This window comes from the organism of the source record quoted next, unplaced genomic scaffold (genome assembly GCF_019419815.1).
Source record: "Pyrus x bretschneideri cultivar Hongxiangsu unplaced genomic scaffold, Pyrus_bretschneideri_v1 Contig5, whole genome shotgun sequence".
Taxonomy (NCBI): Eukaryota; Viridiplantae; Streptophyta; class Magnoliopsida; order Rosales; family Rosaceae; genus Pyrus; species Pyrus x bretschneideri.
Window position 1 is genome coordinate 12,601,372 of NW_025999787.1, and position 19,044 is coordinate 12,620,415.

The following is a 19,044-nucleotide window of genomic DNA, read 5'->3' on the forward strand; positions in this document are numbered from 1 at the left end:
GGTGAAAAAGCGAATTTTTTATTTTCACGAAATATTTTCTGTGTGCTTTCAGGAAAGCTTTATAAGGCATTTGGAAGCAGTTCTACAGCTTTTTGAGCAATAAATGTATACTTAGTATAATATTTAAATCAAAAACTAAGAAAATTTGTGAAAAATAGGGTCTTGAGTGTTAACCCACATTTTTTTGGTCAAAAATGAAATTTTTTATTTTCGTGAAATATTTTCCGCGAGCATTAAGGAAAACTTTATAAGGTGTTTGGAAGCGGTTTTATGATTTATTAAATTTATAAGGTGTTTGGAAGCGGTTTTATGATTTATTGAACAACAAATGTATACTTATTAGAATATTTAAGCCGAAAACTTAAAAAATAAGTGAAAAATACAATAGTGAGGACCAAAACATTGTCAAATGGAGTTCCACCCTCAAGAATCTCAACGGAAAATCTTACCTTAATTTTCAAAATTTCACAGTGAGACAAAGGTGAAAACAAATGGATTGAACGATGATTTTTATGTACAAATTTGTAAAACCAACTAAAAATCGCAAGAGTTAACCCACTTTTTTTGGGTCAAAAATGCAAATTTTTATTTTTGCGAAATATTTTTTGCGAGCATTAAGAAAAACTTTATAACATGTTTGGAAGCAGTTTTATGATTTATTGAGCAACAAATGTATACTTGGTAGAATATTTAAGCAGAAAACTGAAAAAAATAAGTGAAAAACACAATAGTGGGGACCAAAACATTGTCAAATGGAGTTCCAACCTCAAGAATCTCAACGGAAAGTCTTACCTTAATTCTCAAAATTTTTACGGGGAGGCGAAGGTGAAAACAAATAGATTGAACGATGACTTATGTATGAATTTGTAAAACCGACTAAAATCGTGAGTGTTAACCCACGTTTTTTTGGTGAAAAATGCAAATTTTTATTCTTGCGAAATATTTTCCACGAGCATTAAGGAAAACTTTATAACGTGTTTGGAAGTGGTTTTATGATTTATTGAGCAACAAATGTATACTTAGATGAATATTTAAGCCGAAAACTAAAAAAAATGTGAAAAATACAATAGTGAGGACCAAAACATTGTCAAATGGGGTTCCACCCTCAAGAATCTCAATGGAAAGTCTCACATTAATTTTCAAAACTTCACATTGAGGCAAAGCTGAAAATAAATAGATTGAACGGTGATTTATGTACGAATTTGTAAAACTGACTAAACATCTTTAGTGTCACATCCCAGACTCCAACCTCTCGGATATTGTCCGCTTTGGCATTCTGGGCCTGGACTATGTCGCAGCCACCCAGCTACCGCACGGTTTTGCTCTTGTGGACCGTAGTCCACAAAAGGCCTCGCTGAAGTTAAAGCTCTGGGCATGGATATATAAGGCCCAAAGACCACGCCCTCACGGGCGATGTGGGATACTACAATCCACCCCCCTTAGGGAGTCCGACGTCCTCGTCAGCACACCACGACCGTGAGTCTGGCTCTGTTACCAAATTGTCACATCCCGGCCCGGGGCGGATCACTTCCCGAGCCCGCTCCACCACCGTAGCACGATATTGTCCGCTTTGGGCTTACCATTCCCTCACGGTTTTGTTTTTGGGAACTCACGAGCAACTTCCCAGTGGGTCACCCATCATGGGATTGCTCTCGCGCGCTACTCGCTTAACTTCGGAGTTCCGATGGAACTCGAAGCCAGTGAGCTCCCAAAAGGCCTCGTGCTAGGTAGGGATGGGAATATACATTTAAGGATCACTCCCCTGGGCGATGTGGGATGTCACATTTAGTGTACAACCCACGTTTTTTTTTTGTCAAAAATGCAAATTTTTATTTTTGCGAAATATTTTCCGCGGACATTAAGGAAAACTTTATAAGGTGTTTGGAAGTGAGTTTATGATTTATGGAGCAAAAAATGTATACTTAGTAGAATATTTAAGGCGAAAACTCAAAAAATAAGTGAAAAATACAATAGTGATAACCAAAACATTGTCAAATGCGGTTCCACGCTCAAGAATCTCAATGGAAAGTCTTACCTTAATTTTTAAAATTTCACGATGAGGTGAAGGTGAAAACAAACAGATTGAACGATGATTTATTTACGAATTTGTAAAACCGACTAAAAATCGTGAATACCCACGGTTTTTTGGTCAAAAATGAAATTTTTTATTTTTGCAAAATATTTTCCGTGAGCATTAAGGAAAACTTTATAACTTGTTTGGAAGTGGTTTTAGTATTTATTGAGCAACAAATGTATACTTAGTAGAATATTTAAGCCGAAAACTGAAAAAATAAGTGAAAAATACAATAGTGAGGACCAAAACATTGTCAAATGGGGTTCCACCCTCAAGAATTTCAACGGAAAGTCATACCTTAATTTCCAAAATTTCACGATGAGGCGAAGATGGGAACAAATAGTATGAATGATGATTTATGTACGAATTTGTAAAACCGACTAAAATATTTTCCGCGAGCATTAAGGAAAACTTTTTAAGGTGCTTGGAAGCAATTTTTGATTTATTGAGCAACAAACGTATACTTAGTAGAAAATAAGTGAAAATTACAATAGCAAGGACCAAAACATGGTCAAGTAGAGTTCCACCCTCAAAAATCTCTACGGAAAGTTTCCCCTTAATTTTCAAAACTTTACATACAGGCAAAGGTGAAAATAAAGAGATTGAATGGTGAACGGACTAAAAACCGTGAGTGTTAACCCACGTTTTTTGGTCAAAAATGAAATTTTTTATTTTTGAGAAATATTTTCCGCGAGTATTAAGGAAAACATTATAAGGTGTGTGGAAGCAGTTTTATGATTTATTGAGCAACAAATGTGTACTTAGTAGAATATTTAAGCCGAAAACTGAAAAAATAAGTTAAAAATACAATAGTGAATACCAAAACATTGTCAAATGGGGTTCCACCGTCAAGAATCACAATTGAAAGTCTTACCTTAATTTTCAAAATTTCACGATGAGGCGAAGGTAAGAACAAATAGTTTGAATGATGATTTATGTACGAATTTGTAAAACCAATTAAAAATCGTGAGTGTTAACCCACGTTTTTTTGGTCAAAAATGAAAATTTTTATTTTTGTAAATATTTTTTGTGAGCATTAAGGATAACTTTTTAATGTGTTTGGAAGTGGTTTTATAATTTATTGAGCAACAAATGTATTCGTAGTAGAATATTTAAGCCGAAAACTGAAAAAATAAGTGAAAAATACAATAGTGAGGACCAAAACATTGTCAAATGGGGTTCCACCCTCAAGAATTGCAATGAAAGGTCTCACCTTAATTTTTAAAACCTCACATTGAGGCGAATGTGAAAATAAATAGATTGAACAGTGATTTATGTACGAATTTGCAAAACCGACTAAAGGTCGTGTAACACATGAATAGATTGGAGGACGATTTATGTACGAATTTGCAAAATGGACTAAAAATGTGAGTGTGAAACCACGTTTTCTGTCAAAAATGCAATTTTTTTTATTTTCACAAAACATTTTCCATGAGCATAATGGAAAACTTTGTAAGGCATGTGGAAGTGGATTTATGATGTATTGAGCAACAAATGTATATCTAGTAGAATATTTAAGCTGAAAACTAAAAAAATAAGTGAAAAATATAGTACTGAGACCCAAAAATAGGTCTACCCTCAAGAATCTTAACAGAAAGTCTTACCTTAATTTTCAAAACTTCACGGTGAGGCAAAGGTGAAAATAAATAGATTGAACGATGATTTAAATACGACTGGGCGAGGATCGGTAGCGTGGTACCGATCTTTCCCAATTCCTTTTTTTTTTCCTTCTTTTTTGTTTATTCCTTTGAGTTTTTTCTTCGTACATTACTTTATCTGAGTAACCACTATTAAATTCAAATATCTTTAAATTTAGGTTTTAAAGCGTTCATTACAAGTGTTTAAATATGTACGATAATAGATTTTGCATGAAAATATATATTTTGAAGAATATGAGTTTGATAGTTTGTTGTTATGGTAAGAGAACTAAAACAAAACATAAGTAAAAAACAAAAACTAAAAAGCTAAAAAGAAAAAATTGAAAAGAGGTGTTCGGTACAAAACTAGCGATTTATTTAAGAAACTATTGCTAGTACACTAGCGACAGTTCTTCTAAACAATCGATACCAAAGTACTGATCGTATCCTTTTCTATTTCATTTATTTATTTGGAAGCAAGTTTACGATTTATTGGGCAACAAATGTATCTTTAGTAGACTATTTAAGTTGAAAACTAAAAAAATAAGTGAAAAATATAGTAGGGAGGCCCAAAACATTGTTAAAATGGCTTTCCACCCTCGAGAATATAACAAATAGTATTACTATAATCTTCAAACTTCATGGTGAGGTGAAGGTGAAAAATTAACAACGATTTATGCATGAAGTTGTAGAAACTGACTAAAAACAGTTTTTTGTCAAAATTGCAATATTTTTATTTTCGTGAAATATTTTCAATGACCATTAAGGAAAATTTTATAAGGCATTTGGAAATGGATTTACGATTTATTGAGCAACAAATGTATATTTAGTAGAGTATTTATGTCAAAAACTAAAAAAATAAATGAAGGGCCGAAAACATTGTTAAAATACGGTTCCACCCTCAAGAATATTAACAGAAAGTATAAATTTAATTTTCAAATTTCACGGTGAGATGGAGGTGAAAATAAATAGTTTGAACGACGATTTATATATGAATTTGTAAACAACCGTCAGTGTTAACCCACTTTTTTGTCAGAAAGGCAAATTTTTTATTTTCACAAAACATTTTCCATGAGCATTAAGGAAAATTTATAAGGCATTTGGAAGCGGATTTACGATTTATTGAGTAACAAATGTATATTTAGTAGATTATTTGTGTCGAAAACTAAAAAAATAAGTGAAAAATATGGTTGTGAGGCCCACAACATTGTTAAAATTGGGTTCCACCCTCAAGAATACAACAAAAAGAATTACTATAATTTTTAAACATCACGGTGAGGTGAATGTAAAAATAAATAGTTTGAATGACGATTTATGTACGAATTTGTAAAAACTGACCAAAAACAATGAATGTTAACTCACGTTTTTTGTCAAAAATGCAAATTTTTTATTTTCTCAAAAAAATTTCCGGGAGCGTTAAGGAAATTTTTATAAGGCATTTGAAAGTGTATTTACAATTTATTGAGCAACAAATGGATATTTAGTAGACTAGTTAAGTCGAAAACTAAAAAAATAAGTGAAAAATATAGTAGCAAGTCCTAAAACATTGTTAAAATGGGGTTCCACCCCTCAAGAATATAACAAGAAGTACTACAATAATTTTCAAACTTCAGGATTAGGCGAAGGTGAAAATAAATAGTTTGAACGACGATTTATGTACGAATTTATAAAAATCGACTAAAAACTATGAGTGTTAACCCACATTTTTTTTTGTAAAAAAATGCAAATATTTTATTTTTGTGAAATATTTTCCGTGAGCATTAAGGAAATTTTATAAGGTAGTTGGTAGCGGATTTACAATTTATTGAGCAACGAGCAACAAATGGATATTTAGTAGACTATTTAAGGCGAAAACAAAAAAAAAAAGTAAAAAATATAGTAGTGAAGCCTAAAACATTGTTAAAATTAGGTTACTCCCTCCAAAATATTAACGGAAAGTATTACTTTATTTTTCAAACTTCATAGTGGGGCGAAGGTGAAAATAAATAGTTTGAACGACGATTTATGTACGAATTTGTAAAAATCGACTAAAAACTATGAGTGTTAACCCACATTTTTTTTGTCAAAAATGCAAATTTTTTATTTTTGCAAAATATTTTCTGTGAGCATTAAGCAAAATTTATAAGGCATTTGGAAGCGGTTTTACGACTTATTGAGCAATAACTATATATTTAGTAGACTATTTAAATCGAAAGCAAAAAAAAAAGAGTGAAAAATATAGTAGTAAGGCCCAAAACATTGTTAAAATGGGGTTCCACCATCAAGAATATAACAAAACGTATTACTATAATTTTCAAATTTCACGGTAAGGCGAAGGTGAAAATAAATAGTTTTAAGGATAATTTATGTACGAATTTGTAGAAACTAACTAAAGACCATGAGTATTAAGGAAAATTTTAAGGAAAATTTTATAAGGCATTTGGAAGCGGATTTACGATTTATTGAGCAACAAATGTATATTTAATAGACTATTTACGTCGAAAACTAAAAAAATAAGTGAAAAATATAGTAGTGAGCCCAAAATATTGTTAAAATGGGGTTCCGCCCTCAACAATATTAACGGAAAATATTACTTTAATTTTCAAACTTCACAGTGAGGCGAAGGTGAAAATAAAGAGTTTGAATGATGATTTATGTACGAATTTGTAAAAACTGACAAAAAAGCGTGAGTGTTAACCCACTTTTTTGTCAAAAATGCAAATTTTTTATTTTCACGAAATATTTTCCATGAGCATTAAGAAAAATTATCATAAGGCATTTAGAAGCGGATTTACGATTTATTGTGCATATTTAGTAGACTATTTAAGTAGGAAACTAAAAAAATGAGTGAAAAGTGTTGTAGGGAGGCCCAAAACATTGTTAAAATGGGGTTCCACCCTCAAGAATATAACAAAAAAGTATTACTATAATTTTCAAACTTCACGGTGAGGCAAAGGTGAATAGTTTGAATGACGATTTATGTACGAATTTGTAAAAACCAACAAAAAACCGTGAGTGTTAACCTTTTTTTTTTATGCAAATATTATATTTTCATTAAACATTTTCCATGAGCATTAAGGAAAATTTATAAGGTAGCTAGAAGCGGACTTAAGATTTTTTTAGCAACAAATGTATATTTAGTAGACTATTTAAGTTGAAAGCCCAAAATATTGTTAAAATTGGATTGCACCCACAAGAATATAACGGAAAGTATTACTATAATTTTCAAACATCACAGTGAGGCGAAGTTGAAAAGAAATAGTTTGAACGATGATTTATGTACGATTTTGTAAAAACTGACTAAAAAGTGTGAGTTAACACCCATTTTTTTTGGTCAAAAATGAATTTTTTTTATTTTTGTGAAATATTTTCCACGAGTTTTAAGGAAAATTATATAAGGTGTTTGGAAGCGAGTTTATGATTTATTGAGCAACAAATGTATACTTAGTGGAATATTTAAGCCACAAACTGAAAGAAGTAAGTGAAAAATACTATAGTGAGGACCAAAACATTGTCAAACGGGGTTCCACCCTCAAGAATCTCAATGGAAAGTCTCACCTTTATTTTCAAAACTTCACATTCAGGCGAAGGTGAAAATAAATTGATTGAACGGTGATTTATGTACGAATTTGCAAAACTGACTAAAAGTCGTGAGTGTTAACCCTCGTTTTTTTGGTCAAACATGAAAATTTTTATTTTTGCGAAATATTTTCTGCGAGCATTAAGGAAAACTTTATAAGGTGTTTGGAAGCGGTTTTATGATTTATTGAGCAACAAATGTATGCTTAGTATAAAATTTAAGCCGAAAACTAAAAAAAATAAATGAAAAATAGAATTGTGAGGACCAAAACGTTGTCAAACGGGGGTTCCACCCTCAAGAATCTCTACGGAAAGTCTTACCTTAATTTTCAAAATTTCACGGTGAGGCGAAGGTGAAAACAAATAGATTGAACGAATGGTTTATGTACGAATTTGTAAAACTGATTAAGAATCATGAGTGTTAACCCAAGTTTTCTGTCAAAAATGCAAATTTTTTGTTTTCGCAAAATGTTTTCTGTGAGCATCAAGAAAAACTTTATAAGGCATTTAGAAGCGGTTTTATGATTTATTGAGCAATGAATGTATATTTAGTGGAATATTTAAGCTAAAAACTAAAAAAATAAGTGAAAAATATACTAGTGAGGCCCAAAACTTTGTTAACATGGGTTCTACCCTCAATAATATCAACAGAAACTCTTACCTTATTTTTCAAAATTTCACGGTGAGGCGAAGGTGAAAAGAAATAGATTGAACGATGATTTATGTAAGAATTTGCAAAACCAACTAAAAACCGTTAGTGTTAACCCACGTTTTTTGTGAAAAAATGCAAAATTTTAATTTTCGAGAAATGTTTTCCATGAACATTAAGGAAAATTTTATATGGCATTTGGAAACAGTTTTATGATTTATTGAGCAATGAATTTATTTTTAGTATAATATTTGAGCCGAGAACTAAAAAATAAGTGAAAAATATATTAGTGAGGGCCAAAACATTGTTAAAATGGGTTCCACCCTCAAGAATCTCGACGGAAAGTCTTATAGAAATTTTCAAAACTTCATGGTGTGGCGAAGCTGAAAATAAATTGATTGAACGACAATTTTTCTAATAGAATGTTTAAGCCAAACACAAAATAAATGTACTAAAATTGTAGTGGGATCCAAAACATTGCCAATACGAGACTCTATGTACAAAATATAAACAAAAAGTCTAACATGAATTTCCAAACCTCATGGTGCGGTGAAGGTGAAAGCACATAGAGTTTTGTACAAATTTGCAGAATTGGAAACCGTGATGGTTAGCCCACTTTTCTTTTTGAGAAAATTGAAATTTTTTTTTATTTTTGCCAAATGTTTTCCGTCATGATTAAGGTATCTTTATAAGTCAATTGAAAGCGGTCTTTGCATTTATTGAGCCACAAATATATTATAATAGAATATTTAGATTAACAACTTAAAAATAAATTGGCAAAAATTGTAGTGTGGCCCAAAACATTGCCAAAACAGGACTCCGTATATATGAATATTAACAAAAAGTCTTACATGAAGTTTCAAATCCTCGCAGTGCGGTGAAGATGAACGGAAATAGATTTTACAATGATTTTTGTGAAATATTTTGTGCCATGATTAATAGTAACTTTGTAAGGTAATTGACAGTGGTTTATTATTTATTGAGTCACAAATGTATTTTTAAAAGAATATTACGTTGAAACCTTAAAAATAAATAGACAAAAATTATAGCAGGGACCAAAAAGTCTTGCAAGAACTTTCAAAATCTCACGGCGCAGTGAAAGTGAAAACAAATAGATTTTACGATGATTTTTTTTGTACAAATCGGCAAAATCCTCTAGACACAATGATGGTTAGCCTAAATTTTTTATTGAGAAAAATGCGAATTCATTTTCTCTGCGAAATATTTTTTGCCATAATAATAACTTTATTAGGCAATAATTAAAAATACTTGGAGATCGCTAATGTGATTAGAATGTTTTCAATATTAGTGTAATCTCAAACAGCCTTGTCTCATTCAACAAAGCTATTTTGCGTCATGAAACCCTCCTAGGTATTTCTGTCCAGCCATGACAGCCATTTGCCTAGTTCCTTGGAGCTATGTTTTGCTGATAAAACCGTCTTAAAAGTACTTTTGCCTAGACATTTGCTTAGTCTCTTAAGATATGTTTTGCTGATGTGGCGGAGCAAATCCAGATTTGCCAGGTGGATTGCCTAGTTCCATGCTCTCTGCTTGCAATATAATAGCATGATTATAATACAAGATGACAAATAAAATAGTGATGAGATAAGATCAACACTTGGAAGATGAAGAGGAAGATGGAACCATAATAACTTCATCATCATCATGTTTTTCAGCTGAGTCCGAGTCCGAGTCTTCCACTCTGAACTGAGCTCGCTTGCTTGCTCTCTGTTTTCAGTGATTAAATGGGGCTGTGCAGATTTGGAAGATTGGTTGAAGGGGTCGGAGTTAGCAGGAGGAGGCCATTTGCAACCTCCTCCTCCTCCTCTGCCGCCGGCGGTGATGAAATGATTGTTCGTGGCACTGGCAGCAAGTCGTTGAACCTCTACTCTGCCATCAACCAAGCGCTCCACATCGCCTTGGAAACTGATCCACGGTCTGCACTTTCTTTCTTCAATTTATTTTTTGTTTTTCACTTTCATTTCTGCTTGCTTGATTCATAATTTTTTTCATTCAACTATTCTCGTTAATTCAATCGTATATGATGTGATCTTATCTCTCAGGTCAGATGGCAATTTGGACTTTAAACAAATTTAACAATTTCGATTGACTTTGCTGAAAAATATCAAATCCGATAAAAGTTACCAGTTGAATTTTACTCATGTTCATGCCGGTGGAGTGTTACTTTGGATTGATCAGTTACCTCATTTTGCTTATGCGCCGCCTAAACCTAGCCTAAGCCTATGGATTAACCACTTAACTGATTATTTTCATCTCACTCTCAGTTCTTATGTATTTGGAGAAGATGTGAGCTTTGGTGGGGTCTTCCGTTGCACAACAGGCTTAGCTGATCGCTTCGGTAAACAAAGGGTTTTTAACACCCCTCTTTGTGAACAGGTACCCACCCAGCTTTATGTCTTCCTCCCTTCCACTTTGTTAAAAATGTCTTCTGTCAACTTGATAACCTGCCTTCTTGTCTTGACACCCAGGGCATTGTAGGATTCGGCATTGGTCTAGCAGCTATGGTATGTTTGAGGGTTTATCTTACACCTGACCTCACCTTTACAATCATGTGTACCTCCATTCAAATTTCACTTTCAGTTTTTGATCTTATCCTATAGCCACAACCCTCACTACCTTTGGCTTCATCTGACATGATAGGGTAATCGAGCTGTAGCAGAAATCCAATTCGCAGATTATATTTTTCCAGCTTTTGATCAGGCATGCATCCCGATTCTCTTCAGTGCTGAGTTCTGTCATAGACTCATAACCTCACAAACGAAAAATGATAATTAATTGGGTGAATCTCACTATGTAGATTGTCAATGAAGCTGCAAAGTTCCGATATAGAAGTGGAAATCAATTTAATTGTGGAGGTAAAACTTCACTATTTTTGTCATGTGGGAACCATACTATTTTCTTCCCACAAGTTGTTTGTGGATTATAAGGTTTTTTGTTTCTCACTAGGTTTAACAATTAGAACCCCCTATGGAGCTGTTGGCCACGGTGGACATTATCACTCACAGTCTCCTGAAGCTTTCTTCTGTCATGTCCCTGGTCTCAAAGTAGGTCTTCTTCCATTCAATCATATTTTGTGATCTTTACCCCCACAAAGCCTCACTACATTTCCCCCGTCTCTCGTCATCTTTCTTTGAGCGAGAGTTATAAGGTCATTGCACTGTTATTTGATATCTAAAGAGTACTAAATTCATATAGGTGGTCATCCCTCGAAGCCCACTGCAAGCAAAAGGCTTATTGCTGTCGTGCATACGCGATCCAAATCCTGTTGTGTTCTTCGAACCAAAGGTAGTTTAAGTTTGGTTATAAAATAAATTAATTTGTCCATAGAAAAAAAAATTTATTTGACAAAAAAATTTGACCTGAAATTTTACAAAAAGAACCGGGGTTTCAGTGGTTATACAGATTATCAGTCGAAGAGGTTCCTGAGCATGATTACATGTTGCCTTTATCGGAGGCAGAGGTACACTAAACCCCCTAGTTCCATTCTAGTCCAATTTTCTAATGTTTGAAAAAAAATGACACCTGCGGTCATGGTTTTGATATAATCAAAAGGAACTTGTTACTTGAAAATTGGAACTGCGATACTCAGGTAATTCGAGAGGGCACCGATATAACACTTGTTGGTTGGGGAGCTCAATTATCTGTAATGGAACAGGCCTGTAAAGAAGCTGAGAGTGTAAGTTTTTTCGACTGCTAGAAAATATTATTCCCTTTCTGCTGCGTATAATCAGTGTGTTTGATTTGGTGTCATGTATTATGTGGCGAAGGTTCATGTAATTGTAAAGGTTACAATTATCGAATTTTCAGGATGGAATTTCTTGTGAACTGATAGACCTGCGAACCCTTTTACCTTGGGACAAGTACACAGTGGAGGCCTCCGTCAGAAAGACGGGAAGGCTTCTTGTAAGTATTTTATCTGTTTACATAGGCCACTTGATGAAAATGGGTTGGTGCACTCTTGGTGACAAACCGAAGCTCGTTTTGTAGATAAGTCATGAAGCGCCAGTTACTGGAGGATTTGGTGCTGAAATATCCGCTTCAATTGTTGAACGCTGCTTCCTAAGGGTAACTCTCGCGCCTTTGTTTTTTCTATTTTGATGTTTCGGTGATTAACTTTTGTTAGGTTGTGGAGACAGCTGATAACTTGATCTGTGAGCTCTTGTATAGTTAGAAGCGCCTGTTGCAAGAGTATGCGGTTTGGATACCCCCTTCCCTCTCGTCTTCGAGCCCTTCTACATGCCCACCAAAAACAAGGTTAGTTATCTGACATGTTTTCACCGTGGCATTTTCTTTTGATACTGGCGCTGTGCTTATGTAAATTTTTCTCTCTTTTTCTTCATCGGATGCAGATATTGGATGCAATCAAATCAACTGTAAATTTCTAGTGTAAAAGCAAAAGCAAGTCTGCTTCCTTCTTTCTCCACCTAACTTTGTTTTCCTAGTCTAGGTGTAATCAGTCCATTTATCATCTGATCTTGCACACGACGGAGTGAGGAAATAAACTTTTCGGTCCTTCCTCGATCTATTCCAGTATGTAAAAGAACCCAGCAATCTATGGTTCCGAATTGGATAGTGAACCACGAACCTCCTAAGTTCATCAATAGCTTGCAATCCCTACCAGAGAGAGAGTGAGAGATTTGTGTTAAAAACTATTTGTTCGCTTTGCATTTTGTTCAAGGTCACATCACATTATTAGACTAAACAAAAGACAGAACAAGAGTCTAAATTTCTCTTCATCGTTTACTCCCACAATGCACCACAATGCAGTCTTCTTATCTACAATTCAACCCAGGCAATTCGCCCAAATGCCGCACTATTCCGCCCCACGAACATGACTCTTGTGCTTACCCAGAAACAATCTGCCGTCAATTTGGAGATGAAACGACATTAGTTATGAAGCATAATTCGTATTTGATTGGAATTTTAACACAATTAAATAATTAAAGTTCATACCAATGCTGATTTTTCCTGAATCCTGTAAGAACTGGGTAAATGTTCTCAAAGGCTTCATACGTCTCGGTTCTTGCCTGAATCATTGAAATGACAATGCTCTCCAGATAATGTACAAAGATAATAAAACATATAACTGAAAAATCAAACATCAAAAGAAGCATTGTGAAATAATCACCTTCGCTCCAGTTAGGACAATTTTTCCAGACACAAAGATGAGAAGCACAATCTTCGGTTGTTTCATTCGATATATCAAGCCTAGAAAAATTTCTGGTTCATACTGGCCACCACAGTAAAAATATTTCAGTTGATTTACAAACAACTTTTCCAGAAGAAACTTCCTACTGGACTAGACTAATCTAGCAGCTTCCTCATGCTCAAACAACAATAGATAGAAGAATGACGAATAGTTCAAATAGTAAAAACCATGTTTGTCAAACTTAAGATGCATGTCATTAGTTACAAAATGCAAGAGGTGCATAGACACAAGTAAACTATGAACATTATGATTCAGTAATTTGGTTCTTATCCGGTTTCCAGCACAAACCCCTCCCTGAAACTTTGGACCCTCAGCCATCAAGGAAGAAATATATATATATATATATATATAGAGAGAGAGAGAGAGAGAGAGAGAGAGAGAGAGAGAGAGAGAGAGAGAGAGATAGAGTAATTGGAACTTGGCTGGAAAACCGAGTTTCTGGATGACTCGAGCATACTGAAGAGCAAAGAGGGTCATGTAAGATTGTGTAAATACAATGTCTTCGTGATATCGATACTAACATAATCATGACATCATCATATTACTCCATACTTAAAATCTATTGAAGGGCTATCCGCATGTGTTAGAGCTGCATAGTTTAAACGAAAACTCCAGAATGGCTTTCTTTGGGATAAAACTTCAAACAGAAGCCAGAAAATGGACAATGAGACATCCAAAACTGCCCCCATATATAAATGTACAGGATAACTGTGGAAAGGAATAAGAATACCTTTCGTGCTGCCAATCTCGATTGTTCTTCACTCTTAGCTCCCATACAAACCTATACCACAACAATAACGAGCCAGCATTAACATGATTATGAAGGACTAATTAGCATGATTTGAAAAAGGAAGAGAGATGTGTAAAATCGCAAAAAGGGATAAAATTTATCAACTACCAATGCTGCCACAGCTAAGGATATAAGAAACAGACGAGAGGTTTTAATTATATTGGAAATCATTACACAATTTTTACCTATTACAAGAGGCTAGAGAGGGAGAAGGAGAGGAGACCATAAAACAAACCCTCGTCTATTAATCATTTGAATGATTACAAATCAAAGCATAAGATGCAGAAATTTGTGGAAGTCAATGAAAAACAGAAAAGGTAGGGAAGAAGATCCTTGGTTGGAAATTGATACTTACCATTTTACCAGATGCTTTAATGTACTCGTTAAACAAAGGCTTGGATCCACAGTATAAAAAACATTATAGCTCTTAAACAAAAGAAAGGTAGAAAAATAGAGGAGAAAGGGAGCGGGAGAAGCTATGCTCAAAACATCACATGCCATTGGGTTGTATTCAGAATTACGAGCTTTCAATGCAATGGCTATCCAATTTGCAATCCAGATCGACTGTGGAGACAATATTCCTGAGAGCACAGATAACACCTAGTTAAGTGCATGAAGTAAATCAAGAAGAGCGCTCAAAGTTTCAGGAAATATATAACTATAGATATTTTTTGCCATGTCTAGTCCAGATTAATAAATATTTGCATCAGGAATTCAGCATCAACAAATCTATCATTAACAATTGCCATACAGCAAGCCCAATCATGTAACTTGAATTCAATGGTTTCACGGATGAACATCCACATAAAACATGCTAACATGAAACAAAATTACAAAAGTGTGGAGACAGAGAAAGAATTAAATATAAAAACGATGCACAACAGCTGAAACAATTTTATCGCAATCGGTCATTTAATCAGGCACAGCCAACATAATACAACATATCACTGGATGAGGATGCAGCACAAACTGGTGGATTGACTATATTACAAGTTACAATAACTGATTGCAAGTGAAAGCAATTTGGTTGTGTGAATTGAATTATGAGAGTATGATGAGGTAGAAAGAAAGAACTCACTGGAGAGTAGGGACAATTCCAGAAGGGTGCTTGCTCAGGTCTACTACTGGATGGCTTTCTTCTTCTGACACTCCCTTTGTTTTATTGACTTGGTATTGATTGAAACCTTGCGCCTCCATTCTATATATTATGCAGCATCGATCACACAATTATACAGATTAATAAAAGGGAACTTTAACGAAAAACTTCCGGTATTGTTCACTTGAACGAAAAATCATATTTTTATATTAAAAAGTCAATCATAGTACTATTCACTTTATCTTTTATTTTGTCCTTATTGTTAAAACTCAAATTTTTCAAACTCTTTTCATTAGTTACTTTAATAAAAACCAAGCAAGATAGTTTGATACATCCATCCATCCATCCTTCCATCCATCACACATACATACTCTGATGATACTCGTATGGATCCCATATGAGATATCAATTTAAACAAACCAACCACAGGGTAAAAAATAAAAAATAATTTTCTCATGCCAATAATACCCAAAAACCAATCTTCTTATTAACAAAAAAAGGTTTAATCTTTCTCCCTTTCCGTTTCAAGATAAAGGGAGATCAAACAAAAATACCCACGCACAAAAAAAAATATTTATAAAAAAAAAAAAACAAGTAAAAGAGAGGTCCTTGTGTTCTTTGAGAAAATCAGATGAGTTGTTTTTGGGATTTCGGGTATGATTCTTAATTATCTTTTATTTTATTTTTGGGCCAAAGATTCTTCATAATTATCGTTTAGCAACATGAAAGGGGCGGATCATCTTCAAATCATTTAAGTGATGTGAAGAAGAAATCACATCAGCGAGGATGGTTTTGTTTTAAGTGTAAAGTTGGAAAAAGAAATCGGACCTTCTGGGTGCAGAGATCCAACCGCGAGATCGATCGATCAAGAAATGGAAGAGTTGGGTTAAGACTCAGGAGGAGGAGGAGGAGCGGGAAGATTTTGAAGAGGGGTCCATTTTATACGAGAGATTTGTATTCTGAAACTATAAAGGAAGAGAGAAGGGGGAGGGATTTGGATCCTCTCCTGAGCCAATGGAGAGGATCTTCATGACCAATTATCGTGGGCCGTTGGATTTTTATCCAATGATTACAAACAGAATGTCCATTTAAAGTTTTAATGATTGTAACCGTTGGATAAAAATTCAACTACCTATGATGATTGGTCCAGGAGGATCCCCTCGATTAGCCTAGGAGAGGATCCAAATCCAAGGGGGAGAAGGAGAGTAGAGGAGAGCGTCTTGTGCTTGTGTGGAAATCTACCACGTTTCAGGATTCCTTTTCTGTTTTTGTTTCCTTTGGCTGACTGACCAGTCCATGTCACCGACCCATAGTGCAAATTCACTGTCATACTACAATTCGGATTCGCATCTGGATCCGGATCCAATTGTTATCTTTTGGTGCGATAAATCCACTAAGAGGTAACTAAGGGATTACGCAGGCCCAACCCACAACTTCTTTAGCTCAAATAAATAGGAACATTCCCGATGCCCTTGAACCACTGGGCCCAATCTTGCAACTTGAGCTTACATCGAGTTAGGTTTACCTTTTGATCCATTGAAGCTTCTCGCTTGGTTAAAAAAGAAAAAAAACAAAAAAACAAAAAAACGAGTCTCCGTTTGGCTTATGGGAAAAAAGTTAAAAAGTTTGAAAAGTGGTACGTTTAACTCATAAAACTCATGAGCTGCTCGTTTTTTCTCGCATGATACAACAAATCATAAGAGTAAAAACTCAAATTTGAGGTTTGACTATTTGAGTATGTGCATTGGACATGAGTATATTCATTGGAGATGAATAAAAATTTCCTTGTGGAGCTCCACATTAGGTCATCTCTAACCCATCCGGCTAAATAATCATAGGGCTAAAAATAACTCAGAATGACACGAAAACCGTTAAAACCAAGAGTTAGGCTAAAGGACTTGTGGGCCCCACCGGGCCCAAGTCCCCAAATCAGGCCAGCGGGCTGGCCATTTCCAACTAGTCTTCTAGCCCAGCCCTTTAGTTCCAGAATGTCAAGCTTGACATTTTGCCAGCCCTCTAGCTCAACCCATTTGAATGCTAACGGTTACCTGCCATCAACATGATGACATCTAGCAATGACTAGCTAACATCATGCTGCTGTCAGGTTACCGTTAGAATTAAAAAAATATATATTTGGATGAATTTTTAAAAAAAAAATTCATTTTTTTTTTCCTATAAATACCTACAGCATTGAAAGCTAAAGATAAGAAATGTCACGTAGATAAGAATCCTATTTAAAATTTGCACAACCAATTATATCTCGACACGTGACACTCAAAATTTTATCCCAAAAATTATTAAGATTACATAAAGATTAGAAATGTGGAGAGTTACTCACTTTAACGATACATGTCACTCAAAATCCTATCCGAAAATTTATTGAAATTACATAAAGATAAGAAATCTGAAGAGTTTCTCACGTTAGCGACACGTGTTACTCGAAATCATATCTAAAAAATTAGGAAATTGTTATTAGCACTCTTAAAATCTCATTTGGCACTCCAAATTAGAAAGAAAAATACATTTGTGAGGAATGTAGAATGAAATTTTGGAATGCTAATAACAGTTCAAAAAAATTATTGAGATTATATAAACATAAGAACACCAGAAGCTTATTCATTTGACGACAAGTGACACTCAAAATATGTCCAAAAATCTTATTTTAATATGGTAATTTAATTTAATTAACCATATTTATTTAATTAAAATAATAAATTATGTTTTACATATGACCCTTTGATTCCGTCAATTGAAGATGATTTTTTGTCAAAATGCTATGTTTGGCTTATAGCACTTTGACCCCCTCGATTGAAGATATAAAATATAGTCTAACAGTGTTAATTAAAATATAATTTCTTGAAGAGCCTATAGAACTAAAGAGAGTCATTTGACCTTCCTTGAAGATAGCCTTAGATGAAAATCTCATATTAAAAACAAATTTGAATCTCATTTTAATTAAAAAGCCAACTATAAATTTTAAACCTCCGTTGAAGATGTTCTTCGGCAACCATTCATAAATTTGGAGTGTTAATATTTGACTTTCTATAGGAGGATAAAAGATTGGATTCAGATTTGAGTTTTAACAATTGTAGGTATGACTCAAAATTCAAATCTTATCTTTTCTTGGTTGAACATTTTTACTTGTTAGCATAAACTACACATTTAAGTCGAATCTCATATTCAAACCCAAAGTTGTGCCTCACTTGCCTCAAACCCAAATATGAGAATCAGTTCTCAAGTCTAGTGCACCGTGAAAATGTTTTGCCTTCTATTTTCAGTTTTTTTATAGTGCTATTCACATATCCACTTTTTATATCTCAGACCTTGTTAATTTTTTGTCCTAAAATAATTATATACATGGCACTACTATTTTAGTTCCTTGCACATTTAATCCTTAATCAATGTGGCCACAAAGACTGGACTATCTTCTCCAACTATGGCAGTACCGTTCTCAAAATCAATCTCATCGTCTTGAAGCATAATATTCACAAGTAGAAATAATCGAGAAAGGCATCAACTCCGGCATATTTAGAATTGTTTGTTTCAACTGATTCAACATGAAATCCATGGCAGAGAGAGAGACAGAGAGAGAGAGAAAGAAAAGAAAGGCCTCAGAGATCTTGGTGGATAAGATTCATCAGACGGGAAGGATCCCTTCCCATCAAGAGTAGCAAATATATCTGCATCACCGGCCTCCCCCTACGAAATTCTTCCTAATAATTCTGTAATAAAATCTAACAAAAAAAAAAGAAAAAGAGGAAATGGAGGGGAATGAATGAATGATGTAGTCAGAAGTAGCTGGTTTAATATCATACAAACACGAATGCATGTTATCATTGGGAATCCGTCCGGATTTTTTCATCATTCCACATCCATCAATCAAGACTCCCTCCTAATCCTATCCAGCTCCAACACACAAACAATTCATTTGCAGAAATACAAAAAAAAATTAAAAATTTTGATATTAAAGAAAAATAAAAGCCAGAGAGAAATAATAAATAAATGTATCA

At 34.2% G+C, this 19,044-nt stretch overlaps 2 protein-coding genes and 2 non-coding genes across 8 annotated transcripts; 1 reads left to right on the forward strand and 3 right to left on the reverse strand.

The window, feature by feature from the left end:
- Positions 1-9,393: 9,393 nt before the first annotated feature.
- Positions 9,394-12,516, forward strand: LOC103964850 (2-oxoisovalerate dehydrogenase subunit beta 1, mitochondrial). 3 transcript variants are annotated; one of them, XR_007252467.1, is made up of 13 exons: positions 9,394-9,854; positions 10,204-10,315; positions 10,408-10,443; positions 10,580-10,639; positions 10,737-10,794; positions 10,886-10,983; positions 11,135-11,224; positions 11,331-11,399; positions 11,529-11,615; positions 11,747-11,842; positions 11,927-12,004; positions 12,063-12,193; positions 12,289-12,516. XR_007252467.1 is itself a non-coding variant. In XM_009377836.3 (13 exons), exons 1-13 carry the CDS (start codon positions 9,664-9,666, stop codon positions 12,322-12,324), a joined length of 1,098 nt encoding a protein of 365 aa, XP_009376111.2. In that variant the 5' UTR covers positions 9,405-9,663; the 3' UTR covers positions 12,325-12,516. The 3 variants fall into 3 exon arrangements, 1 of the variants encoding a protein (XP_009376111.2); XR_007252468.1 differs by having other exon boundaries at positions 9,396-9,854; positions 12,076-12,193; XM_009377836.3 differs by having other exon boundaries at positions 9,405-9,854; positions 12,107-12,193.
- A 59-nt stretch (positions 12,517-12,575) lies between these two features.
- On the reverse strand, positions 12,576-15,136 carry LOC103964868 (TATA-box-binding protein-like). 3 transcript variants are annotated; one of them, XM_048568911.1, is made up of 7 exons: positions 15,017-15,136; positions 14,294-14,519; positions 13,879-13,929; positions 13,560-13,604; positions 13,068-13,169; positions 12,893-12,966; positions 12,576-12,798 (listed from the first exon to the last, which is right to left on the reverse strand). In XM_048568911.1, coding segments are annotated over exons 2-7 (276 nt in total). In that variant the 5' UTR covers positions 14,297-14,519; positions 15,017-15,136; the 3' UTR covers positions 12,576-12,797. The 3 variants fall into 3 exon arrangements, 1 of the variants encoding a protein (XP_048424868.1); XR_007252470.1 differs by lacking the exon at positions 13,560-13,604; XR_007252469.1 differs by lacking the exon at positions 13,560-13,604 and having other exon boundaries at positions 13,879-14,519.
- Positions 15,137-18,641: 3,505 nt separating this feature from the next.
- Positions 18,642-18,728, reverse strand: LOC125470497. Its single transcript, XR_007252779.1, has one exon. It is a non-coding gene; the product is annotated as a small nucleolar RNA SNORD24 (small nucleolar RNA).
- Positions 18,729-18,817: 89 nt separating this feature from the next.
- LOC125470501 lies at positions 18,818-18,905 on the reverse strand. Its single transcript, XR_007252783.1, has one exon. It is a non-coding gene; the product is annotated as a small nucleolar RNA R12 (small nucleolar RNA).
- Between the last annotated feature and the right edge of the window lie 139 nt (positions 18,906-19,044).